This window comes from Stegodyphus dumicola, chromosome 2 (assembly GCF_044657685.1).
Source record: "Stegodyphus dumicola isolate Sdum_Otavi_A_Nest chromosome 2, ASM4465768v1".
NCBI lineage: Eukaryota > Metazoa > Arthropoda > Arachnida > Araneae > Eresidae > Stegodyphus > Stegodyphus dumicola.
In genome coordinates this window covers 44,629,269-44,657,210 of record NC_140769.1, presented here as the reverse complement: position 1 = coordinate 44,657,210, position 27,942 = coordinate 44,629,269, and the positions used below count along the sequence as shown (strand labels likewise).

The window sequence follows — 27,942 nt, the reverse complement described above, 5'->3', positions numbered from 1 at the left end:
TACGAATTAGGGCCCCACAATACGTTTTTGCTATTTTTACAATGTTTATCTGTGTGTATGTATATGGGGGGTTTTCATCCACGATACCAAACTTCCAAAAATTTCAGTTTTCTACATTCATGTAAAACATTGATTACGTGTGGGCTGAAACTGGACAAGCGAATGTGGTACTTGAAGCTGATAATTGTTTTTAATAGGTTTAGGAGTGACACTTTACTTGAAGCAGACTTGTTTAAGCTTACCGATCTGCTTTATTCACCAAGTTTCTTGAATGCATTGGAATAGAATGGCCAGTTTGATTAACACACTTCTGTCCTAATAGAAGATTTTTAGGCTTATACAGAGGGAAAAAGATGCTAATGATAATGACAAAATTTTTAATTTTGTATTTAATTGGTTTTGTAGTTTGATAAATTTAGAAAATTTTGGATGGAGAAATTCAAATAGTTTTCTATTCTAATTTTGTACATTATTTAAAAATCGAAACAGTAATACAGTCATTTCATATCGGTAATTAATGCCCCCCCCCCAAAAAAAATCGAAACTAACTCACTGAATAGAATTTTTAGGCTGTTGCGTTACTTAAGATTTTATCTTTATTTAACTGGGCAGCTTTTTAATGTAAATTAAATGTAATTTTAAAATGATCATATACAATAGCTTCTCATGGTATTTATAGCATAATGTAAAACATGTAGGTTAAAATAGCAGTTGACAAAAAGTAAATGTTCTTTTCTCTAGAATTCCCTGATGCTGGTAGACATGTCTTCTAAATTCGTTTGATATCTTTAACATGTGCTTTATTTAAAAAATCACACGATATACATGTTTATGGGTAGATAGCATATTCTAGAATTATATAGTACAAAAATATCTCATATTACATTATTCTATGATAGTTAAAAGTATTTAGGGAGTTATTAAGTGCATTACATTACACCATGATAGTTAAGAATTAAGGCATTATTCCATGATACTTGTAGTTAAGATTATTTAGGGAATAACTATATTTGTGTTAGTTCAGAGTATTTAGGGAATGAATACTGCTTAGCAATTCATCTCCGCTGCATCTTGGGAAAAAAGTTTTGACAAATCTCGCTTCGGAATCTTGGCAGAGTATAAGTCATTTATTATTTAAAAGGCAGAACTGGAGAAAAGAATTATTAAATATCATCCAGAATGATTTGAGGCTTAGATTTAAGTATAATTGGGTTAAAGCTTTTAGAAATAGACGTACAATTTACGTATTTGTTTTATTTATTAAAACAGAATAGAAAAACATATACTTTATTTTTTCCCTCAAATTTCCTTGATCCGTTTATTACCATCCACTCAATGAGCAAAGCATGCGACCGGTGATGTAAACTAGGATGCCATAGAAGATGATGCCTACTTTGTGGATAAATACCAACATCCGGCAGTCATTATTTCTTTCTTGCTATAATCTTAAAGTGCCACGCTGTCTGGTCGTGTGGCTGTAGCTGAATCTATTTTGGCACTACCGTTAACAAGGTCAGCAACCCATAAAAATTCTCCCGCTGTGTTTGAGACACTGTCTCCTCTTTTTGAGATTTCCATTTACCACATCTCACTTTAAATTTGAGGTATTTTCTCTTACTTCTTTAGTTTACATTGAAGTAATTAGTTGGAAATGTTGAGGCGAAGTCTTTGAAACAATAGAGAAAGCAGAAACGTGATGCATCTCATTTATATTTTAGTTTTTGGTGATTAATTCTGTTATGTGTTACATTATCTGCTTTTGATGCAAGTATCTAAAAGTTGGTTAAACTAGTTCTATTGTCTCTCCAATGCAAGGCAAAACTGCCTTATCCAAGAGTCTCGAGTTTGCCTTGGAAGGAAAATAATAATTTTAGATCCATAACAACAAAATTAAAATATAAATTAATATAAAAACATTGCAATGAGAAATTTGATTGCATTTCGCCTGTTTACCATCCTTTCTATTTTGAATCTTGTCTCTCTCTCTCTCTCTTTCTTTCTTTCTTTTTTTTTTTTTTTTTTTTTTTTTTTTTTTTTTTTTTTAAGATATATGCGGATAGTTGATTACAAAACGAGGTTTATTTTCCAAATAAATCCAAAGATGTATCCGCATGATATTAGTACTTAAACGTTAAAGAAGTATTTACTTTTTATAATAGAGACTTGTGTGCATATGCTACATACTTCCATTTAATGTACAATTCTTTTGAATATGTCTCAGTTTAACCAAGCAAAATGATGCAAAATTCAACGTATCCTGACAAGTGAATACTTCATGATATTGCTACATTTTATAAAATAAATAATCAAACAAAAAATGAATTTTTTTTTTTTTTTTTTTAATTTGAAGTCCTCAGTTGCTCGCACTGAAATTTCCTGTTTTGTCAAATGACAACTTCCAGTGTTTATTAGGAAGGTGGCTTGCTATGGAGGGTAACTCTTTGATGAGTACAACGTTCGACGTTGTTCAAAACCAATGTTTACTTATGTACATCCAAAAACTGGTCTCATTTAGAGGGTACCATCTACAGAAAGTGGTCTATTTGAGAAATTTTTCGGCATTTGTTATCGAAATACAAGCTGCGTGTCAATGCATTTGTTCTTAAAATGGATTTCAGCTATTGACTTGGAAAAACTATGCCTGACTTGGGGAAAGTATGCCCAAAATAGAAATACTTGGGTGCGTTTTGCTTATAATGGGGGCTTATGGGTGCGTTTTGCCGAAATATAGTCATGCAAATGTAAAATTTTCGTCTACGTTTTCTCGATCTGCAGGATTTTCCAGAGGTGATCTATTTAAAATCTTGTAATAGTTTAATTTTATTAATATGAAATGCAGCCGGAGTAGAAGCCCAAAACTTTCTTCACAAACCCTTCTTTTTTGTAGACCTTGCGGCTTCTATAAAATGTATACTTAGCGATTATTTAACGTAATTCTGATATTTGAAAATATCTCTCTCATACTAACAAAGCCACATACATGGCGATTATTTGCAAAACCTGAGGTATTTTTCGGGACATATTCTGAAGCGGGACACTGGATTGAAGGCTGGTCTATTAGAATATCCCCATGACATTAACAAAATAATCGGGTCTTGGGGATCTTGTCCGGGACATAATCTTGACACAATATTGAAATCTGGTAATGTCCCACATGAGATGTAGTCATTTTAGCAGTATAACAATTCTACTGTCTTATTAGTCTTGTTATGCGCCAAAGTAGCGCTTTTGATTTCATTTGAAAAGTCTGTCTATATTTTTATAACGAGACATTTAACGTTCAAATTTATGATACAAAAACTTTAAATTTAGCGAATACAGCTTTCTACGTGCTTCTCTTTCTAAGATGGATTATTTCTAGCTTTTAATTTAAAATGAGAAATGCAATCTTTGACTTTTACTTAAGGTAGTACTGATAATTGTATTGTTTTTAATGTTCCAAAATTCAGTATAATACCAGTGAAAAGTTTGAGCTATCACAAGAAGTAACAGCCTTTTTATTAAATGTCTAAATTTTACATAAATACTATAATATTCTAAAAAAGGAAAAGTAATGATATGAGTAGTTTCAAGATTAAGCAAAATTAAAAATTTCAGTATAATAATTCTGAAAGGATCTCAGAACTGCTAGACCGTAAGGCGACACAATGAAACCTTTTGAGTTTCAAAATTTGATAAATACATATGCTTATAACACATATGTATTTCCTTGGCACAAGAGATACGAAGTGAGCCAATGCACTTGATAAAATGTACTTGATTGACTTCTTATTCTTCAATCTGTAAGTCAGCACAAGATCTTTGAAGCACAATAAATTGGTTTATGCCTGTATTTGGCTTTTAAAACTACTCGTGAAATGCGTAGGAAGACCTCTGCACTTTTGCTGCTCACCTAAAAAATTTTTATTTTCATGTAGGCAAAAACATTTTGGATACGAATTTTCTTATAACCATTTACAAATACACAGATTTCTTCAAGATATCTTATCTTTAATTTAATTCTTCTTTGTTCTAAGTGTGTAATTTCTGTTGAAATAATTTATTGTCTAGAAAGTTACGTCAATAAGCAACCAAGTGAATAAATGGTGGCCGAAGAACTGTAAGAAATTTCCCAATGCACCTTGCAATAACATGCACGCCTTTCATTAGCGATTCTACATACACTCTAGTGTTTTTTTCTTTACTTTTGCAAGTAAGCTTTGCTTATTCTTCAGTCAACCTGTAAGTGCGTGGTATGATGGTGCTTAATAAGGCGTATGTGTCAAGTCTGTTGCATGTATTTAACATTTATTTATATGAAATTTGCATGTTATTAAATAGGGAATTATAGCATAACTTCTAGAGAATTTTCTTTCTGATTAAAAATGTAGTTACGAATTTGATTCAGAAATGAATTTTTTTTTTTTTTTTGTTTGTTTGTTTTCTGGCCTTTCATTGAATATGTTTGACTTTTCACCTCCAAGGCATGCAACACCGGATCGCGATTTATCTGTGTAGGATTAGGCTGACAACTCGTTTGAAGGATTAGGGTTCAAACCTATTTCACTGAAGATATATTACTTTAATTTTATTTTGCTTGTATTGTGTGTTGTGCATGTGAGTTTCATTGTGTGGCACTTAACGTTCTTGAGAAATATGAATACATTAATAAATTTTTATTATTATTTTAACTCTGTCTGCCCTTAAACTATGATGGAATATAGCTACTAGTTTGAGTAATATACCGTCTGCTTTTTGAGAATTTTGTTACGCGCAGGCAGACTATATAGGAGACGGATTAGACTTCGCTATCTTTCTTTGCGTCACGAATTTCAAGGAACTTCTGGCACTGTACACTGCGAAAAAAAAGCAGATTTATATCTCTTGTTCCAACTGGGCCGATTGACGAAATTCAACTTGAGTTTTTCATGTCTCGAAAGCGTGACTTAGGATGTATTAGATTTATATATAGCATTGTTCTAATATAGGTATTTTGACACAAAATCGGACTTTTTCTGAAATGACATGCTAATTTTTTCCATATTTCGATTCTACGACTCAAATTATGCCAAACCGCCAAGTATTATAAAAATCACACGAGTAGTTTTTAAAAAATTAGCTCTCAAAATTTTAGCTCCTCAATGTTAATTCAAATTGGTATGTATTTATTAATATCTATTTTTTATGAAACTTTTTTGATTCCTTCCTACACAGTTCGAAATTTAGGTTCAATTATTTGAATGTATGAACGATGACTTTTCCCCCGCTCATGCACAGTGAAGAAAAAAGGAAAAATAGGTTGTTATAAATTAAGAAGTTCGCGAAGGAAGTTATTCTTGGCGCAAACTGAAAAAAAAAAAAACCTCGCCAAGATAAATTTATCACCAAAAATTACAAAATTTAATATCTAGGCATAATTTAAGTCGTGAAATCGAAATATGGAAAAAAAAATGGTATGTTATTTCAGAAAAAGTCTGATTTTGTGTCAAAATACCTATGTTACAATAATTGCTATGTATAACTCTAATATATAACCTAAGTCGCGCTTTCGAGACATGGAAAACACAATTTGAATTTCGTCAATCGACACAGTAAAAATGGGAGATAAAGAACTGTTCTTTTTTTTTTTTTTTTTTTTTTCCCCGCTGTGTACAATATTCAGTTGCTTTACTTCACTTTCTAATTTACTCATAAATTTAATAAGATTAAAAGTTTGGTATGTCGTAAAAGCCTTATTCTCTCTCTCATATCCTACAGAGAGAGAGTATAAGATGATATGCATCTTTATGCTCTCTCTCTCTCTAGGGTTATTTAAAAATATGTGGTAAAATTGTAAAGGCAGATAGAGGAGACCGAAATAAGCCTTGCTTTGTGAACTTTGCTTATGGGAACCTTGCTTTGTACCTTTTTTATTATAATATTATAATATACACAGGAGTTATACGCATTACGAATAAGAACTCCCTACTTTTAATGAAGTTTTTTTTTTTTTTTTATGGTATACTTCTATACCTACTAGATATTTTATTTTGATGCTTCGGTTAACATTGACATTAATTCAACTAGTACTGTATTACGTTGCTTTAGTTCTTATTTCTATAGATGCTTTAGTTAACTATAGTTTCATCATTGGTACAGCTTTAAATAAGTTTGTTATTGAATAATATAATCCTGCTCTGATTAAACTTTCTGATTATCTAAAGCTCTAATTGCAGCTCTTTTAAGTCAAACTCGTTTAGAAAAAATATGATTACATTTCTAAGGCAAAAAGACATAATGATTTTAATTTAGTCTTAATTCCATACAGGCTTTTCTCAATAAGAAATAAGGAAGTAGTAAGTACTTACTCAGAAGTAGTAAGATTTTATTTTGTAAACTAATTTAAAGTAACATAAAATTCCGAAAAGAAGCAAGTTTTGCTCCCCTTTAGTGTGTTATTTTCACAAACTAATAGTGTTGTTCCATTATCAAACGCATCTTATAAAAAATTATTTTCCCAAATCATTTTTTAAAGAATAAAAGCAATTTTTATCGTTAAAAAGGAATTTCTGTGGAATTCGGCAAGAAGTGACTGGAATATTACTCATCACGGAGTGTATTCAGATTGTAATAGTAACTCAAATTTGTAACAGTATATGGGGAAGATAATATTAAAAAAATGCTTGAATATTCTTTACTATAGACATCTTTACTTTATCATTACTTTAGTCTTCATTCATAATACGACGAAATGTTTAAAGTTTTCGCAGTTTCACAGAAATAGTTGAATACTTTATTTATGAAATTATTGCGCATTTTCCCGCAAAATTAGGCCAATTTTGAGATACATTTCTTTAATCAGTGAATTTCTTGTTCTAAGTACTAGCAAAAACTATTCCTTTGTTAAATAACCTGCTTTTTCTTACATATTTTATAACTTTAACTTAATCCCTATATTTTTTGCTACTACTTGTAGGAAGTCTTGATTTTTCGGAAAAGCGAGAAATCAGCTTGAGAGGAGATTTTTATAGCAGGTGTAATTTGAACGACACTTTTTCCCAGCGCAGCTGTACATCTTGCCATCTTAGGTGTATTTAATTATGGCAAAGCACACTAGGGCTATCTGCCTAAGGGGAGGGATGCCTTCGTGGAGGACTTTCTAAGGGAAACTGACTCGTATACACGTTACACATGGGGAAAACCACGAAAACACCCATGCAGTCAGCCCGTTCGCGGGATTCGAACCTCGGACCGAACTACCAGTGTTCAGCGACTTTACCGCTCGGCCGCTGGTGGGCCTCTTGCCATCTTAACTCTGGGTATTACGAATTATAACTTATATTATAACTGGGAAAGCCATTTTCTGAAGAAATGTATTGACAATGGCCACAATTTTGTTGGATTATTAAGCTTTCAAAGAGAAAATATTGGGGTGGATTTAAATCATATTTGAAATTAGACAAACTTTTTAAATTTCCCAAGTATAGCTTGACCGTCTCAAACGCAACCCTGGCTGGCATTCAGCCAAAACACGTAGACTTGTCCAAAGGGGGCGCTATTACTTGCGGCGATGTGAAAGTCTTCTCTTCTCCGGAAAGAGATTCGCCGAAGGGAAAGAAAGTCCCCATCCTTCCACCCTATTTTGAGAATAACTCGGTCCGAATGCGCATGCGTGTTTGCGCTCATGGTCGCGGATGAGGCAGTCGAATTATACCTGTAACTATAAATTATAGCTATCTCAACAAATAAATTATCAGCTCAGTGATGAACTGGGTAATTTCTTTTAAATGGAAGTAACTTCTAGGGAAAAGGGATCATTTTATATATTTTTATATTCTTACAGAGACTAGAATATTAGAAGTTGACACAGTTTTTTTCAGGACCTTTTAGATGTTAGGAACTTGATTTTCAAACAAATAAAATGATCCCTAAGTAAAATAGAAGCAAATACTGCTACTAATATAATCAAAACTTGCTGCTGACTTGACTTTCCGTATGGCATTGGTGTAAAACTTTCAAGGTTTAAAATTCCTCACCAGTTTCTTAAAAGGAATGTATTCTGTTTTATAAGACGTCCAATGTCTGTGTCTAACTGTGTTCTGATTCTCTCTTTTTTGCAAGGGAGACGGGATGCCCCCTTTCAACGCTTACGGAGCACCTCCACTGGTCACCATGATGTCCAAAGAGGTATCGTAATTCTTTACTGCAGGAGCCAGTTTGCTTGAACAGTTTTTTAATCTGCGTTCTAACACGCCTGCGCTTCATTAACGGTTCCAAGCTATAGTTTTTTTCTTTGCTTTTGCAAGTAAACTTTCCTAACTCTTCAATCAACTTTAAGTGCGTGGTATGATGGTGAATGATGAGACATATGTATAAAGCTTATTACGCATATTTAACACTTATTCATGTGAAATTTGCATGTTATTAAGCAGAGAGTTATAATAGAACTTTTAGTTATAATAGTTTTCTTCCTGTTTAAAGTAGCAGTTGTGAATTTAACTTGAGAGGAAATGAAATTTTTTATTTTAGAGTTCTTGTAGAAGATTGTGACTTTTCATCTTCAAGAAATACGAGTCTCGATTACGATAATCCCACTCAAATAAGAGTGGGATTAGTCTGACAACCCATTTAAAGAACGATGACCAAATCTATTTCATTGAAGACTATTATTTTCATTTTGGTTTACTTATATTTATACTTTCAAGATTGCAAAATTGTATTATCAGATGAGATTCATTCATTGCATCATTCAATATTTCATTGGAAATATTACAGGTTCAAAGTTAACTGTTATAGTACTCTGATCATTTTCTTTAATTGTTAATTTTTATAAAATTAAATATTTGCCTTGAATTTAGTGATTGTGAAAGCATGTTATATACTTCATTATTTTGTCATGCAATTTTGAATTCGATTTTAACATTTGAAATTGAATCATATTCTCTGTTGCTAGTTTCATTGATATAGACTCCGACATTCTTGGAATCATTCAATTAAATAACAGAGTTGTGATGACAGACCTAGCAGGATTTTATTACGACTAAAATTTTGTTTTTCATTGATTTCTCTCCGACTTTTATAGGATGTCATTTTAAGTATGAATCAAGTTTCCTATATATCATTCAGTATATCTGTGCTATTTTGGAAAAGTTTGCTTTGTAAAATGTATTATTGAGACAGTGTACAGATTCGATCTCGAAAGAGACCTTTTGGAGCTAGGAAAAATATATCTTCTTTTGTAGCATACGAAGAAATACTACCAAGGAAAATATGTGGAAATATGTCGTAACAATACTAGCATTGTAATTCTCATATGTAATTGTTTAAGTTATAGAATAGGAAAAAAAGAGTTATACTAAAAATATATTCATTTAATACAATTCATTCAATGCAATATATTCGACATAATATAATAATTCAGTGTCTGCTGAGCATGTTTATTTCTGTAACATTAATCTGCTTGCCAATTTATGATGCACGGTTTACCTGTCATTTCTGGTTTTGGGAAATTATATAATGCGCAAAAATATGCAAGTCAAAAATATAATGACAGCATTATTCATGAAGTTAAAGGCAATTTAGTAATTCATTTCATGCATAATAATGCATGCAACATTGTTTGATTCTATGCATTTATGCCATGCCTGTGAAAGGTATTTTAACATAACTTTGGAGGAATATTCATAATTCGTTTTGTCAAATTTTTGCTTTAAATTTCATGTTAAATATCTCAAAAACATTATCATACTATTTTTACCTTGAGAAAAATGTCCACAGACACAGGAACAGCGCGTCTTTTCATTTATAGCTCTCAAAACGTTCTCTCCTCCTTATCTTTTCTATTCTTTAACGAGCAAACAAAACAAACAAACAAATAAACAGAAAACCAGCAGGGAAATCAAGTTCAGTCTCCTATTTTAGGAACGTTCTCTTTAGGTCAGGAAAACTACGAAATATGCTGACCGAACTGCTGGGCTCTTTCTCATGGAAAGAGAAACCCCTTAATTGGAAATGCATGCTATAATGGTACACTAGTAAAAGTAAATAAGTAATTTCAATGTACAAATATCTATCACTTAAAAAAATTGCCTTTCAGGCTACTTCTTTTTCAAGACGGACCTACATTAGTACGCTTTTCGGTTTAAGAAAAAATGCAAAAGCGACTTATCTCTCTCTTTTTTTTTAGTGAAAAAAAGACGGAATGACAAAATATAATTTATCATTTGCTTGATAGCGTTGTAGAGACATAAGTTTAATTTTGGAAGCCGAAGAGATGAAAAATACCAGCGTGCAGAATCACTACACCACGAAGGCACGCTAGGAAAGCGGAAGACATACCTTATATACTCCCCTTTTTAAAGGGCGACTGGAGTTTTTAGAGGACTCAATCGTCAAATCATGGGTGGGGAGTCATCATCAACAACACTTTTAGTTCGGGCGTCACTGTAGAGACATTAGGTTAATTTTGGAAGCCAGAGAGATGAAAAATTACCAATGCCTTCGCCGGAAATCGAACCACGGACCTCTGGAATACGGTCCAGTTTGCAGAACCACTACACCACGAAGGCACGTTAGGAAAGCGGGAGAAATACCTTATACCGTTTTGAAATGTTTAGCTTTAAATTTTAAATATCTTGCAGATTTATGTTGCTTTTGAAGGATGTCTTTTTTGGCCTATGGGAAACAATACAATCGAAAAAAACGTGCTAGTGTTGCTACGTGCTAGCGGTGAAAATGCGCAACTCAAGTGAACATTGTGTTATATTTTAAGTCGTTCATATGAATTACAAACATCGACATTTCATACAGAGGCAAGTACACAGCGAAACTGTAAACATTTTTTTTAATGGATAGAAACGGCACTTTTTTATTTCCTACTCCCTAATCTCCTGCATATTCAATGGCTCCGCATCGCTACAAATCTCATGATGGCAACGCACTATCGTCACTGCTACCTCCTATAAGCCTTCCATACTTAGCATCTTCAAAGTTTTGGAAAGTAAAATTCATCTGATTCTTCCTTTAAACGTTATTTTAAGTTTCAATCATGTTGGTAAGAACTGTTAATTGCTTTTCCACTTTACGTCCATTTCAGCTAGCAAAATGTTTGTATTTTCATAATGTGGAGGATTGTTTAGCATCCTAAAATGTGCAGCTATATCTTGACAATGTTTCAAGCAGGAAAACGTTACAGACAGCCTTTATTGTGACATTAGATATCTGTGTACATGTTGTTTATTCACAGTTAATCAAAAACAAACGGCAGCGCAAGGTGATTTGTACAAATTCTTTCAATCAAAACTCTTAAGCTGAAATATTGATAAATATATACGTTATTTGTTTCTTAAATTAAATGTTTAATTATGAAATAAGTTTTTCAAAACTTCTAATTATTTTGTTTGAAAAAGAATGGATTTAAGCATTTTATGGCAGGCAAAGTTTGCTTATATTGACATTTGCATATATCTTAAGGAAAGTAAAATTTACGAAGATTTTCGTATACTAAATGCATGATGATTGTATAACTCGCTTAAATAAACTCATTGTAAAAACTTTGTGAAATGTTAGATTAATTTTTTTTACTTGTAAAAATAAAATTTGCAGTCACTTTACTGGAACAAATCATTATAGTCTTGATGCATACTACTTAACTGAAGCTGATTAATAATTACAATATTTTTTCGGTGACAAATAATGAGCCTAACGAAATGTGAAGAGTTGATGTGCTAAACATGAGAACAGCTGAGGAAAAACTTCCGCATTTTGTACAAAACCTTGAAATTATTTTGTCACTTTTTCTGAGGTTAAAGCTCTGAAAGATTATTCATCGCCTTTTCCAAAAAAACTTGTTTAGATACTTAAACGTCATGTGACATGAAACGGTGGATGAAAATGGCAACAAGGTGCGGAAAAGATGTTTTAAGAGATAAAGCTTTAAAAACGTTTTACGAAAACATGAGCTTACAAGAGGGCATTATGGCTATTATACTTTACAAGATAGTAAGAAAAAATTGCAATTTAGCTCTGCATATATAATACTTAAAAAATGTTATAAAAAATACTTTTGTGGCTTTGTGAAATATTAAAATCGATACTTTTAATAATGAGATGAGCTACTCTTCTGTGTGATATGTAAGCTGAATAACATGCAAATATTCTTTTCTTCCCTCCCCCTCTCTCTTTCCTAATAATACCTGTTTCTAGCATGTAACAGATTAAAGTCCTTTTGCCTTTAATGTGCAACTCTATTTCATCACCTTTTTATAATTCTGCACTTGATTTGCTCAGTACTTCCAGGTAATGTTATAGAAACTTGTCCATTCGCATTTGACTAAAGGAATTTATCTTTAAATTCATTATTTACATTCATTTAAAATGATATATTCACTGTATAAAACTTTCATCTTTTTTTGGTTTATTTTATTTATATTAGAGTAAATGTCCAATCATTCGGCACATATCGCGGACTTTAAAGGTACTGAATTAGTGGACTTACTCGGTATAAATTTGTAGAAACGATTTTGTGACTATTATTTAACGTATTTTATGAGATGATAGAAAATAAACTAAAGAAGAATAATGTAATCAGTTACTGTTTTGAAATAAACTGAATTGATATTACTTAAGCCTTTAATGTTCACCTGTTTCATAGGCTGTTATTTTGAAACAATTATTGAGGGTAATGTAAAACTAATTCTTTTTCTGATACTGTGAAGGCTCTTATTTTACTTTGTTCCATATGTGGTGAATGAATTCTTCATAATAACATTTTTGGTTACAAATTCAGGAATTGAAATCTTAGGAGAGTCAATTTATAGACACTGGTGATTTTCAAAACGAAAATGAGTTGTCGTAAATAAAAATAATTTAGCTATTATTTATAAGTCTCAGAAAAATTTCCACATCTAGAGCTTTCAGTTATATTCATAAAATATTAAAGTGCACGTGTTTCTATTTTGTTTCGTTCAAAAATATCTTTAAGCTGAAAACAAAATTGTTGTTTTAATTAAACTGAGCTTGATTTAGAGTGGTAATCTACAATAATCAAAAGGATTATGTTCATGAATATTTCGAGAAGTACTGCCGTTATCCTGGGCTAGTATTCTGACCTTGAACTCTTTGTATTACATGATATAGAAACATATCGAGGACAGAATGTTGATATGTTTAATTTGGCAAGCATTTAGTGCGGAACATTTTTATTTGCTGCTATCAACCAACATCATAAAAGGGCCTGGCCGGTCAACATCATAAAAGGGCCTGGCCAGTCAAAGTTTATCTGGGAAGAAGACTTGTTTTTAAGTTACAAGAAATTAATGAAAGATAGAAGACTCACTTCTTAAAATTACGCATCATGACTACCTTTTACTATATGACACATAGGCTTAGAACTAGTCATCATGGAGGATTAAAATTTGAAAGAGAAGGTAGGAAAAACTACAGAAAATGTGATAACTACCCACACACAGAATTGACAACTGCGCATATTTTTGATTGTCAAAATTGGGGGTCTTGCTTAAGAGACCGAACCTCTACGATGATAACATTTTGCAGATCGATAAGGCTGTCATCTTCGCCCATGGCACTATTTGAATAGGCAACATCATAGACACGACAACAACAACAACAACAACATAGCTTTGCCTGCTGAGCGATATCTCTGGAAGGGGGAAGTTAATTAGGAAAAATAAGTATTTTTAAGATAAGCCTTCCTTGAAAAGTGAGGATTAAGATTAACGTGTAAGTTATATTTCGCTTACACGCAAAATCCTTTCTCATGATTCTGAGAGCATACATACGATAGTGTTCCTCTTCGAAGATATTGAGCCTTTACAGATGAAATCATTCGTTTATTTTTGTTATCATTAAGCACTCGAAGATTTTCTTTCTTAACGCGAGACTTCTTTGAAGAATTATCTAACTTTATTTTTAAATGTTATAAGCGTATCAAAATGAATTTGGCATTGTCCTGAAACTCGGAAGAGAATCAACTCACGAACAGAAATGTGATTTTTGGAGACTATAGGACATATCTCATATTAATTATATTATAATGCATTTTCTTCCTCCTTTCTGCGTGCTTTTGTGGTGTAAATAAAACCACGTCAGGAGTTCAAACCACGGCGTAGGCACTGCAAGTTTTTCATGGTCCTGTATCAAAAAACCCTTATGACTCTACAGTATAAAGGTATTTAGATAGCTTATAATTAAAGATAAATTAGGCATTTCGGTACAAGTAATGCAAAAATTCGTTTGTGCCCTCATCAGGTTTCGAACCACAGATCTTCCAGTGTTAGCTAGATATACTATCTTTATGTCACAGGAGTAATGCAATAACTTCTTATAGGTTTAAAACGAAACTCAGTGGTGTAACAGCCCTAACGGGCCAATGCCTGCAGTGCCTCGAAATCTGCTTTCTTGACTGTGGGCCCCGGGGTGCGTAAGCATATGCCTTGAACAAGTGGTCAGCTTGGGTCGCAGGACCCCCAGTGTTTAGTTGCCAAGCAAACTTGGTACTCATTTTATCGACTCAAAGGATGGAAATCAAGGCTGAGTCGACCAGGGACTGTGGTACTGCTGCGCGATGCGCTAGCCACTACCCTTATAGGTTTAGTTAGAATAAAACACGCGAGGGCATTATCCCTAAGAGAAATATTACTTTCGAAAAGACCATTACGAGGGGAATTGACTGGAATTTATGTTACGCGTAGAGAAAGTCACAAAACCCCTATGCATACAGTCAGTTTTATTTTAACTTTTTGTTATATTTGTGGGAAACAAAAATATAAGAACCTGATTTATCTTTCGGGTTGTGTTTTATATGTTGATGCCACTACAAAAGCATGTGTGAAACAAAAACAGGATATCGAACTTAGTAATAACTGTTGCATGGGTACGGGCAATTTAGAAGTAATATTGCATATCACCCATTTAGGCAACCAGTTCGTTCTACGAAAACAGAGCTTGATCATTTATAACGTCTTTTTTTCGTAGAATAAGCACTCCACCGGATCATTACTGTGTAGAATGACACTCCATAGCATCGACGTAATAAAATCGACCCCGGCATAGGAATAACACTGTCATATGATGGATTTTAGGTACCTGCATGCGATCGATACAACAACAAAGAAATTTTGATAATACGTAATAATGAATAAGAGGTTTAATGCACATTTGTCTCCTGTACAGAGTCATTGTAGACGTAGATCATTGTAGACAGAGTCATTGTAAAGACATTAGGTATTTTTTGGAAGCAGGCAAGATAAAAAATCAGCAATGCCTTCGACGGGAATCGAACCGCAGACCTCTCAAATACGCGCTGAGGTGCAGATCACTACACCATGAAGGCTCGCAAAGAAGGCGGGAGAAACACCTTACAGCATGAGATCGACACACCTTATAGCATGAGATCGACACAGATTTATTTTGCATAAGGTCAACACAGGTTTACTTTGCATGAGGTCGACACAAGTCTACTTTGCAAGAGATCAACCTAGACCTAAATCAACATTCTGTACAGTGTCAAGACGTAGGATAGATGGGGCGTACGATCGACACGTCATATGATAAAGAGAGCATAGGATCGGCACGGCGTATGAGTGACACCAACATTGCTATAGTCTAGATAAAACTGATAATTAACATAGGTGCATAATAAAAAGAGAAAAAATTGGATTAATTAATTACTTTTAGGTTACCTACAATAAGATCGACACTACCTTGGAATCGAAACCGATTTTGCGCTGCAGCGTCTAGCATAGTAGCTAGAATTTCTCAAAGTAAAATTCGAAACCAAATATCAGTGTTCTCTGGATTTAACATCTCCCTCTGATAGACCGAGAGTTCAGATAAAATGAAATTTTCATTTTTAACAGATATTTTAGACGATCCAATCATCCCAATACAGATTAGGTAACGAAATTTGAAGTGCCAGTGTATAAGCAAAAAATGCATTGCAAGAGCACACCTTTATAAAATTGTCACCTGATTCGGCCTAAGCTTTTGAAGGTGCTGCTGCCATTACAGAAAACGCTTTTCTTTGCCTCGCAGCTTGTCACGTAAGGCGGTTAAAAAGATAAGTCTTCCCTTCTTCGGCTGTAAAGGAGAGTGTAAAAGACTGGAGGGGGGGGGGAGGCGATAAAAATCCAAGTCTCTTCTCCGCGGAATAGCGAAGCAGAAGGAAAAGATCGAGATGACGAAAGAAAGCCGGATTTGCAATTGCTCTTTTTAAAATGCTTCTTTTCCCGGAATTGTGTCGCATATTATGTTCTAAGATAAGTTTCATTCGTAACTGTAGTACTTGGTGCTTACAGCACCATCGCACGTTAGGATTCATAGTATATTTCATATTTTTATTCGCTGCTACGAATGCCATGAGTAAAGGTTACATAACTTCTGGTATATATAAAATATATAATAAAGTATAGACTAAACATTTTCCTTTCTGTATGAACAATCCATTGATTTATAATACATTTTTGTCCGTACTGTATATGTACAATAATTAAGATTCTGCTATTTTCTTCCCCCCCCACCGTGTACCTTTTTAATGGTCAGCAGTGTAATTAATCGTAAGTGTAATATTGTGCTAAAGGGAAAAAATATAAATAAGGGAACAATCAGTAGTATATTGTTAGATATTTTATTGTTTATGTATCATATGCAGAATTTTTGTGATAAAAAGTAAAAAATTAACGTTATATTAGTTTTTATTTTATTTAAATACCGTATTAATTTTAAGCGATGATCTGAAGACATGAGTCTCCCTCCTTTTTTCCTAAGAGCAGGATGTTACATTTTTAAGAAGAGAGATCTAAATTAGATGGATTTTGCAAACCGTGTACCTACATCTACTGGGCAGATTTCGTTGATCGATAATTTTCGGTGTACACAGATGATTTCTTTTTCATTAAAAAAGTGCTATTATAATGAAAGAAATAGGAGAAAACGTTAATTTAAAAAACATTAAGCATGACTATTTTTTAATTCACTGATTTAATGTTATTTTTCTCAATCTTTTGGGTTAAACAAAGTAGGGTAAATGGGGTTGGTAATGGTAAGTTTTACTTAATGTATAACTCTAGCTCTAGCTGAATAACTCTAGCTGAAATTCTGTCATTAAAAGACGCTAGGGAAGAAGAAAGCTAATTTATAGGCTTAACGTCTATTCATATTAGCTACTAAATTGTCAAGCGGTAGGCTACCTGTTACCCTTACACAATGAAATAATATTCAATAAAACCACTGTAATCATAATTCTGTAATTCCGATTACAGTCATAAAATAGCAAGTTTTCTTTGCCGCTAGATATGCTGTGCTATCGAGAAATTTGTCTGAAGTTCATTGACATTTTTGGGGCTTTTATAAAATTTCTTAAACTCTGAAATGTTTTCGATTGACGATACACTTAACTGAGCAACCATAATTCTGTCATAGCGTAAGTTTAAAATTATTGGCACTTTTTTCTATTTCATCACAGCTCTCTTAGAGGATAATATAGTTACTATGATAATATAGTTATCAATATAATTCTATATATTGTTTCCTAACAACGTTCACATTTGAGTAAACTTCCACCTAACTCGCACATAGTCTTCCGGTAATGCATGCATATACACTTCATTTTCAATAAATTTAAAATTTACTCGTGTAATTATTAAGAATTACTTACAAATTTTCATTTAGCTTTCATTGCTGTGAATTCCATATCAAGAAGTTTAAAAAGAAATAAAAATGATCGAAAATATGCTTTATTAATATCTGTATTTTCCCTTTAAATAATAAACATTATTTTGCTACAAGTATTCTTTTAAAAATTAGTTCCATTCAAGGGTATAAGCGAATAAAATAGTTAATGTATGTCGTTGTTGTTGCTAATGCTCACTTGTCTAACCTATGATCAGCTTAAGCACACGAAATTCCTCGTGGCAAAGAGCGCAAGTTTACGCCTACCGTTGGCAACAGCCTTGAGCAACATACAGGTGGCAGTGCAATTTAGCTCAGTTTCGCTCCCAATTTTGATGGAGAGCACCCTGGGAGGGATGGGTCCGAGGGTCTCCCACCTCTCGAGAGGACTTTCGACTCCCCTCATATTTAGAGTGCCCACATGCCATACGGACACTATATATTTACAAACATCCATGCCTTCTTAGGGATTCGAACCCGGGCTCGTCGGCACGGCAGTCAGCGATGCTAAGCACTATACCAGATAGGCGGCACTAGTTAATATAAAAACTTTGAAAACTAATTTATTTGAATAATTAGATTAAAGCCAGGTAGATATTAAACTCTATCCCAATCTAAATTGAATTGTGTCTAATTTTAGACCATAACTTGATTAACTGATGGTTACTTTTACTGTTATTACAACAACAAAAAGCTATATCAATACAACTATGAGATACACATTCAATGGTATCTACATAATTTATTCATACAATAGCATTTTTTTCAAATAAAAACTTAATTGATTAATGCAAATCTATTTTTATTAAATTCTAATATAGTTCAAATTCTCTTATTTTACAGCACTGATAGTTTGCAAAAGTGCGTTGATTGCAAATAAATAGAAATTATTCAAGTTCATAAATTTGTTTCTTTATAGAGCTTTATAAATTTAAGAAGGGATTTATGTACGAACTTGGAATTTCTTTATGATAATTTAAGTAGTAAAACCTTACCTTTAAGTAACCTTATCTTTAAAAAGGAATCAGATAAAGTACATCTACGTTGCTGCGCTTTTTAAAATACTTCGAAGGAAACCTCTTCGATGCGTTTTTTGTTTTCAACAATCGCGGATTTTGCATCTTGGCAAAGAAGAGAGAATTATCTTTTCATTGGGGAGAAATATTTATTCTAAGCTTCAGTGGAAGTAAGCGATCATACGAAAGTACACAGTTATATTTTGGATACTCAAGCATTTTTTTCTGTAAATGAATGCACTAGACTCCACATGACGTTAATTTAGTATGAAATGATACCACAACGAGTTTTTTTTCTACCATTTGGCACTATCATTTTAAATAGTTCAAATTTTGTTTCAAGTAATTTTATATTCTGTATGTTTAATTTATGTTCTTGAATTAGTAGGCTTCTTGTGATTATTTAGCTTCAAATTGTTTCTCATACTAAACAATAATTGGCATACGAAGATCATGTTAAAATTTTATTAAAGTTTGTGATTTTATATTTAATTTTTTTTCAATTTGTTAAGCTTTAATGGCAAGTGTCATAAAGTTGCAATCTGAAACATCAAACTGTAATCTAATCCTTTCTGAATTGATATTTTTTAACGGAAAACAAAGAGTGCTGTAGAAATAAAATGGATTATTGGGAAATCACGAAGATGCAATTTTAATCGATGATGCTTGTGAGAACCGTTTTAAAAGGCACAGAAGAGACAAAATTGAAGTGAACCATAAATTCCTTTCAGAAAGCTTGAAAGATTTTGAGAGCAACGGATTTCGCTAAGTCTCCGTGGTGAACATCTGGCTAAAAAACCATAGGATTCGTTGCAGTAGTTGCTGGTTTTTTTACTAATCATTAAATATGAATGTATGTAAATTCAATTAACGACTGAAAGCACCTACATCATTTGTATACATTTAGCTTTTACTCTAATGGGGCTTTAGCAAAGTCGTCTATATTCTCCAAAAGAAAGCGTTAATTTCACTAAATGAAGTTTGCTTATTTAAATTGCTGCAGCGCTACGCTTGCGTTTAATATAATAATGTCCTGAATAGAGGTTTATTTACAAACATAAATATTTAAAGCCTTAATAAAGAACAAACATGTTTATTGTGAGCAACCTAATACCATTTCAGTTATCTAACTAGTTTGGATTTCTATAACAAAATCAAAGCCGTTTCTTTTTGAAATCAATGTAAATCTTCTCAAAAGACTACGATTCTCTCAAGGTAATTCAAAATCTCGGAATAAGACTTTAAATTGAACTTAGAAATGAAAAGTAATCTATTTACATATAATCACATTAGAACTAAATTTAACATGCTATTTCAGAATTTTTTTAAATTTTTAAATACTCTTAAGAATCATCGGCGGTATCAAAAGATATTTACCCCTTCATAATCTGTATTATTAAAATTATGCTTTTAGAAGGATATTTACGTATACCTATATTTCTGTCCTCAATAAAATTGTTAAAAAGCATAGATTTTTCTATTAAATCTTCAAAGAATCTTCTGATTTGTATTGAATTTCGGTTTTGTTAAAAGCGAATGCAGTGTATAAAAATGCTTTATTTGAAGATTCCTGCAATATTATATAGAAAAGTCATACTTAAAAGCGGTGTATAGGCCAATAATTAAAACTGTTTGCGATACAACGTCAAAGTAAATTTATCGAATATATGCGTATAAAATGTTTATATAAAATGTAAGAAAAATTATACTGCTTCTCTTTCGAAAACTAGGAACAATATATTTGAAAAATAAAATGTGAATTGCTTATATGTAATATCAAGCTTAAAGATGCAACCAGAGCATTCAAGTGGATGGGTATGTAATAAATCGGCATTTTAACAGATTAAAAAAAGAGTTGTTGTGGAAACGAGACTATTAGGATTCAGGAAATTAGTCTTTATTCATTTGTTTGCATTTTGAATTTTCGCATTTTTAAAAACGTAATCAGGATATTATGTCTACTATATATCTTCATTGCGACCCGTAAGAATAAAAGGATTAAAAATAAATAATTCATTTATCTGTTAACACTAATATTGAATTAACCGAGAGCTAACATGGTGCGAAGACCTACAGTAAAAATTTGTATTCGCAAAAATAGAAAAATATGTAAAACCTTTTTTTAATTCATACGCATTTAATAACAAAATTGTGCAACACTTTTTCAAAAGTCATTTTTGACAATTTTATGCAATTTTGGAACAGTAGTTATTTAGTTAGTAGTTAGTAGTAGTTGCATTTAATAACAAAATTGTGCAACACTTTTTCAAAAGTCATTTTTGACAATTTTATGCAATTTTAGGACAGTAGTTATTATTTTTATTTATTTCATTGTAAAATCCATTAAATAAATAAAAATAACGTGAGATGACGGAATCTGAAGTTTTCAGAATACTAGTTTATCTATTATTTATTATAATTTTTTTGATTAATTTGTCTATGGGAAGTAATTTTGTCATTAACTTGAGAAGAACGAAACCTATTTAAAAGCAGCCTTTAGCGGCACTGCTATTGTGTGAAACATAAGCCCTTTACTTTATTTTCCAAGCACCCTCACGTGCAGTGGATTCTCATATAATACCGGCATTCCACAAAGCATAAAATCTTTGAATGACCTTTCTACTTGAGCTTTTCAAATTTAATTAGTCTACTATCGATTACAAATTGAGACATTATATTGCCAGCGCAAATAAAAGGCCTTTATCTGATCCTCCATGCGCTCTCGCTTGCAATTGATTTTTTGTCTTGCCATTTACTACAGTATAAGTTCCTTAATTTACCAATTAAATTTAAGCTTCTGTTATTGATTAACAAACTGATCGGTTTAAAAGCAATAACAGGATTTCTCACCAATTTATATTTTTATATTTTTTAATAGTGTACCTAATAAAAAAAGTATTTTAATTTATACTTAATGGGCTTAAATTAAAATACTTTTAATAATAAGTAGTACCTTGGTAAGGATAGTGGTACCTTGATAACGATGGTAGTCCGTTCCAGGATTGCCATTGTTTTCTGCAAATATAATAATGGTAATCGATTAATTCTATCCGGCTTAGATGCCTATTTTATAAATATGTAATTTTCAAATATATCTTTAAGTGAATATTTACAACTTTGTTGCAATTAATAAAAAGCGTTTCTAATTTCATATGTTATGTAACTGGTGAAAAGTTGTTTTTAAAATTTTTTAGAATGTTTCATACTTTTAAAAATGTTTAAACATTTAAAAATTTAATGGTGAATTATTTTACTGTGTCCCAGACTATAATCTGATGTCTACAAATCGCAATTCTATTTTGTTCTCTTTCCTTTCCTCCTTTGGCCTTTTTTCTTTATTAGACCTAAATGAAAATAATTTTTGTATAATTTTACTAAAAAGTGCTCCCTAACTGAAGCAGCAGAAAAGACATTTAGAAATGTAGCCTTTGCGGAACGTGCCAATAAAACACATTTGTGTGAGTAGTTTTATTAATTTTATTATTTTTATATATTTTAAAGCCCTTTTTCGATAATCAAAATTGCAGCAAATTTTTCAATATTCTTCAACATTAGGAATCGTAATTATTCTCCCTTCATAGCCTGATTACCGCCATGAATTCCAATCCAGTTCTTCAAAAAGCTTTCACAATTTTAATATCTTAGCTTTTTAACGTTCCGTAATTACTATTTTTCTCACCAAGATCACGCCACGTTTGTGTTCGCTTTGCTCTACCCATTGTTTTCTGTATTTTCTTTCTCCCACTGCTGCAAGAAAAATTTTTGATTCTAAAAAGGAGAGACCTATGTCTGATCGCCCTCGAAATAGGTAGATTTTATTCAAAATCTACAAAAGTTAAGGTTGCTTCTTTGAATTATTTTGTAGTTATACTATGCTTAGATTTACATAAAGACAAAACTGTGTTACTTGTCCGTAAATCTTTTGGTAGTGTACTCTGAAAACAGCTTTTTATAATAAAGATGCGACAAATTTTACTATAAAACAACGTCGCATGTTTTCATCTGGATATATGTCAGCTAAACATGCTGTGGGCTAAACGGGGCGTCAGGTAAACTTGTAAATGGACATATCAGCTAAATGTCCTGCTGTCCAAGTGGCTGTCGGTTAAGTGGTTGTCAGCTAAGTGTCCGTGACCGGTCGGAAACCTAAAAAGGGATTTATACTATCTTTAATGAAGAATGCAGCATCGAATTCTAGTGTGCTCAACGGTTTTCGCTCCTGTTTTTTCCTCAAGTTTCTTGTTTCATTTAAATACATTACGTTTTTAACTTCTATGCTGCAAGTTACTACTACAAGTGCATTACAGACAATGTTTATCAGAGTAATTCATCGCAGACATTATATCTTCTAATATATAAACATGTTTATAGATGTAAAGGCCACATATATAACCTATACTTTCTGACAACTCTGCTCAAACACTGGTGATGAACAATTTTTAAGTATCAAACCTGAAAGAGCGTTATACTCAAAAAAGTTGAAATCAAAGAGCAACAACTGTTAAACCTACGATAAAGCATTGGTGCCCTTATCTACTTTTAACTATCAGCTACCCTTTGAAATTTCATCTCACACCCTAGGTTCTGGCACTTGCCCTATAAATAATGTATCTACGTTAGTCCATAAAAACCTTCAAATAGTAAAATTCTGAGATTTCTGCTTATAATTGTTGCTCTGGAAATGCATCTCGCAGTTATTATTTAATAGATGTCTTAATGAAAGATTCAGAATTCAACACCTAAGCAGTGAGATACAAAACAAGTGTTTGCGAATGAATTCTCAAAACATTTACTACGGTTTTCTCAGTAATTATACAAATTTAATAACTACAGAGTACAGATAATTAAGAACATTTATTTAATAAAGCTTTAAAGCCTATAGCTGCTCATCTAGCTCTGGAGACTAATAATAAATGTATACTAATTAAGGTTTGCAAGTTTGAGAATAGTTTGAGAATAGTAATGTTGAGTGTGCGGTGGAACGAATTAGTATTTCTATATTAAATATACAGAAGTATAAATAAAGATTGCTGTCATCATATAGTTTGTATTCAGCGTTGATTTATTTTGTGATAATAATTACTGGTTAGAAAAAAAAATCAGCTTATAAATTTTAAAAACAATGGATTTTTAATCCGTTAATTCTCTTGTATTGCAATGTTGTTATACTTAACATAATTTTTCTATGTTTAAGTCCATGTATTGCTCATGGTATTTAATTTCGGTTTATATATATCTTAATTGTACAATAACTGAATTCTCAATCTGACGGGTTTAGATTAGTGAAGGAAAAACTTCTTTGGATACAGGTCATAAAACAAAAGAAAAAATATTTAGAGAGTCAATATAATTTATTTGTAAAACTTCAAAAAGAAGATACAAATATTACAATACCAGTTAATAATCTGATGAATGAAATTACAAAGCATTTTTAAAAGTTCCTTAAATTCAGGTTCGAACTGCGATGTACTAATTCTGAGAAGTCATGCTAAATGCTCATCTGTCGGTTTGTTTGTAATAGGATCTTTCTAAGATTTATGGTAGAAAATACTTGTTTATATATATATATATATATGGTTGGGGATTTGAAGATGCTAATCCTAGGGTCAAATAAAAATTCTAACGTTTTCCACACCACAAAACATTTAATGAAAATAACAGAAAAGGTACAGATTGAATTAAATACAAGTGCTGTTGCGCCTTCTCGCGCTTGTTAGATATAAACACCGTTCTTTATCACTTTTAGAATTTAAATAGCAGCTTAGCGCCTACTCGCAATAACTGTCGTATATGCAGTCAAGTTACCACCTCCTCGTGGAAATATACAGTTCTATATTCAACACCTTCACGTGTAGACCTACGTCTTACCACCTTCTCGTGGAGACATCTCACCACCTTCGCGTGGGATAGACGACTGTCTGTCTATATGTCATACCCCTCTTTCACCTCGCTCTCGTTGCTGGCGCATAGTTGAGGCTCTCTGGTGGCTGTGTTGCACTTACTGATACCATAAGGTATACCATATATAAGATAAAACAAAAATAGCACTAATTATTTGGGCATGAGATATTAAATTTGGGAAATTTGCTTTATATAAAGATTTTCGAAACTCTAATTTTGGAACACTGAGAAACAACTGCTTGAGATAATTGAAGGGCCAGCAGCAAGAAAGGCCCAGTTCCACATTTTTAAATTTTCGGAAAATTTTGAAAAAAATTTCAAAAATTTTTTTGACTAAATATTTGTTTTTATTAAAAGTGCTAGTCAAAATATTTTTTACGCCTGTTACTGTAGCAGGATGTGTGTTCAGTTATGCTACATTATTATTTAAATTTAGGACCTAGGCCCTTATTTTCTCAGTGTTCATTGCCCATTTTTGGGGGATAGAAAATTTAAGAGCTAGTACCTGTGAAAGAAAGTTTATTAACAAATGAAAGATAACATTTATAACGTGTGAAAAAATAAAATAAAACAACATAATATGAAATCATTTCAGTACGTTTTCTTGTCAGTATTACATACAGTCATTAACTCAATGAAGATTATTTAAGTACTCTTCATTATTCATCGTTGAATTCACCATCAGTATTTTCAGCATCACTGCTTGTGAAGTCGCATTTCCTATGAACCAGTATTTCTATCAGCAATAACGTTTGTTCGAGTTGAAATATCACTCTTACTTTCATTGCGGTTCATTTTTCATTTTTTTTTCACAGGTCCCGATTCAGTACCTTTCTTTTCTTCCTTGACCGTTCCTTGTTATTGTTCTTGGATAGTATTCATCAGATCAGACCGAAAGGATAGATTCGGGGTCATTTTAACTTCTGTCCCACATGTGAGAAACTAGAAAAGCACAACAACGTTAATAAAAATACAGCTCTCGTACACTTAAAACAATCAGGAACAACACGGCATGAAGTATAGCACCAAGTAAGCAAAAGCTTACTCTGTAGCGGTTGAACTCAACTGTAAAACCACCTCCATCTTTTGAGAATTTTCAGAAATTACTACTTGGAGCTGAGCTCTTTTTGCTCCAAGCCTACAAAAACACCACCTACATCTCTTGAGATTTTTGGAAACTGCTACTCGGAGCTAAGCCCTTTTTACTCCAATGCAAAGAACGATTTTTATTTAGCAGAAAGTGCCCATGAATATAAAATCTATCAAGTGCTGTAAGTCCCTCAATTGTTAGATTGTAACTTAGTTAATTCAGGCTGCAAATCGGGCCTCACTGCTTCACTATTTACATTGAATTGCTTAGTAAAAATATCCAATTCTGTTTGAAAGGCACTAACATATTGAAGTCTGCTTTCAAACTCAAAATGCAGTTTTCTCACGCCATATTCATAACTCTTTAGTTTGCTTTCAGTAACTGAGGGTATTTAATTTAATCTCGGAATGATGTTCTGACATATGGTGAGAAAACAAAGGAAAGGGCTATTTTCTCTCCTTCGCACCGTGGTTAGTATGCTTCAATATATAAGAACAACTGTCTTGGAAAAATTTACCCAAAATGAAATCATTCGTATAACCAAAATTTCATAATTGAAAATTCAGACGTAAATCCTTTAAGCATCCCACTTACAGTAATAAATAATTAAAAGCTTAAATAGCGATTTGCAGGGTAAAACTAATGAAAGATTTTTTAACAAAGGTGTTTACAATATTTTTATAGCGTTATACAATATTGACTACATGTTTGTGACAATTTTTGTTAGTTAACTAGTTCAGACCTTGAATATGACTAATTGAAAAATTATCATTTTGAATGTATCTTTTAAACAATTTTTTGTAACGAGGAATAAAGTAAGTAAGTGAATGGATGTTTTATTAGAATTCGAGCAAAATGATACGTAAATCGTTACAATGCAAAACCATTAAGTGTCATAATAATTATAGCAGTGCTCTAAGATTTATTGCAGTGCTTAGGAATGACTGTTTACTCACAGGTTTTTTTTAAATGAGGTTTTTAAATTAGATAAATTTCGACATGAGATTGTCTTTGATTTTCAGAAAAGGTTCTGACAAAGTGAATAGAGGTTTTCTATAAAACCAATGTAAATGTAATCTAAATTTAAAATTCATTTGGGTTTACCTCTTTTATTTCTGTGTTAACTGAAGCTTTAGAGTGAAGAGAAGATTAATTATGGAAGTGATTAATATGCTTGTGGATATTTTTGTTTTATGGATGCTTTTTTGATGAATGAGCATTTATTTTTTTTAAAGATGTAAATGCTGATGAAAACACTAGTTGCGTGGTTTAGCACACTTGTCTTGCAGTAAAATCAGAACAAACCCACGAAATTAATCGTCGCGTTGATGGAGAGCACCCCAAAGGGACGGGTCCAACCCCTCTTGCTCTACCTTCAACCTCTCAAGAGGACTTTTGGATAGTCTCATATTTAGAGTGCCCCCATGCCGCACTGACACTTCGGTACGGCCGTCAGCTACGATAATCACTATCCTGGTTGGGCGGCTGAAAACGATAGTCAAATAACTGAATGAAAAAAGTATAGGAAGTAATAAGAAATATACTTTAAAATCCTTATGAAGCTTCAGTCTTTCTAAATCCTTGATTTCTAAATCTTGGGTTTTTTAATAAAAATTCTTAACAATATTTAAGCATTTTTCATATGCTGAAATAATGAGGTTTTCAAATTGTTGCAAAATTTGGTAATGATCAACTTTCATTTAGTAAACAGTCTTTAAGATGTGAAACTGTTTATAGTAGATATATTAGCAGACTTGAAAGAATGGGTTTTAAGTTAGGTTAAGTTTGCTTTCGGTTTTTGAATTTTTAAGAATGCTTTAATGTGCTATTTCTTATTTCGATGTTGTTAAAGGCAATATTTGAACAAAGATATTATATATCGCAGAAGGAAACAAGAAGAGAAGATTATTTTTTGACTAATATTTCCCCCTTCAGGTTTTGAGTGCAACAAACATGAATTTTGATTAGTAATATTCTCTGGATGAAAAACACTGGCACTAAGGGCAAAGTATTGAAGCAGAAAGTATCAAATCAATAAACAACTTTCTTAAAAAATACAAATAATTTTTCATTAATTCGCAAATTTTTTCTTCTTGAATAGCTGTTATTATTAACTGGTAAATAGCTTTTGTGTTGTACTTATCAAAATTATAGTGCCTTCGACAGCTTTCAAAAAATTGCGGGCTTCATAAATATTTATCTGCATCTCATCCACAAATTTTTCATGCGCGTATTCTTGGAAATTTCCTTTTAAATGTTTAGGCAGTCAAAAATAATTTTGCAAGATCG

The 27,942-nt window shown here is 32.3% G+C and overlaps 1 protein-coding gene across 2 annotated transcripts in view; it reads left to right on the top strand.

Annotated features, from left to right (window-relative positions):
* LOC118202282 (transducin-like enhancer protein 4) overlaps positions 1–27,942 on the top strand; it is a 645,188-nt gene that overhangs the window by 43,451 nt on the left and 573,795 nt on the right. For both annotated transcript variants that reach the window (XM_085810638.1, XM_085810637.1), the window contains exon 2: positions 8,080–8,145. In XM_085810638.1, the coding sequence (XP_085666764.1) occupies positions 8,080–8,145 (66 nt within the window). The remainder of the gene's footprint in view (positions 1–8,079; positions 8,146–27,942) is intronic.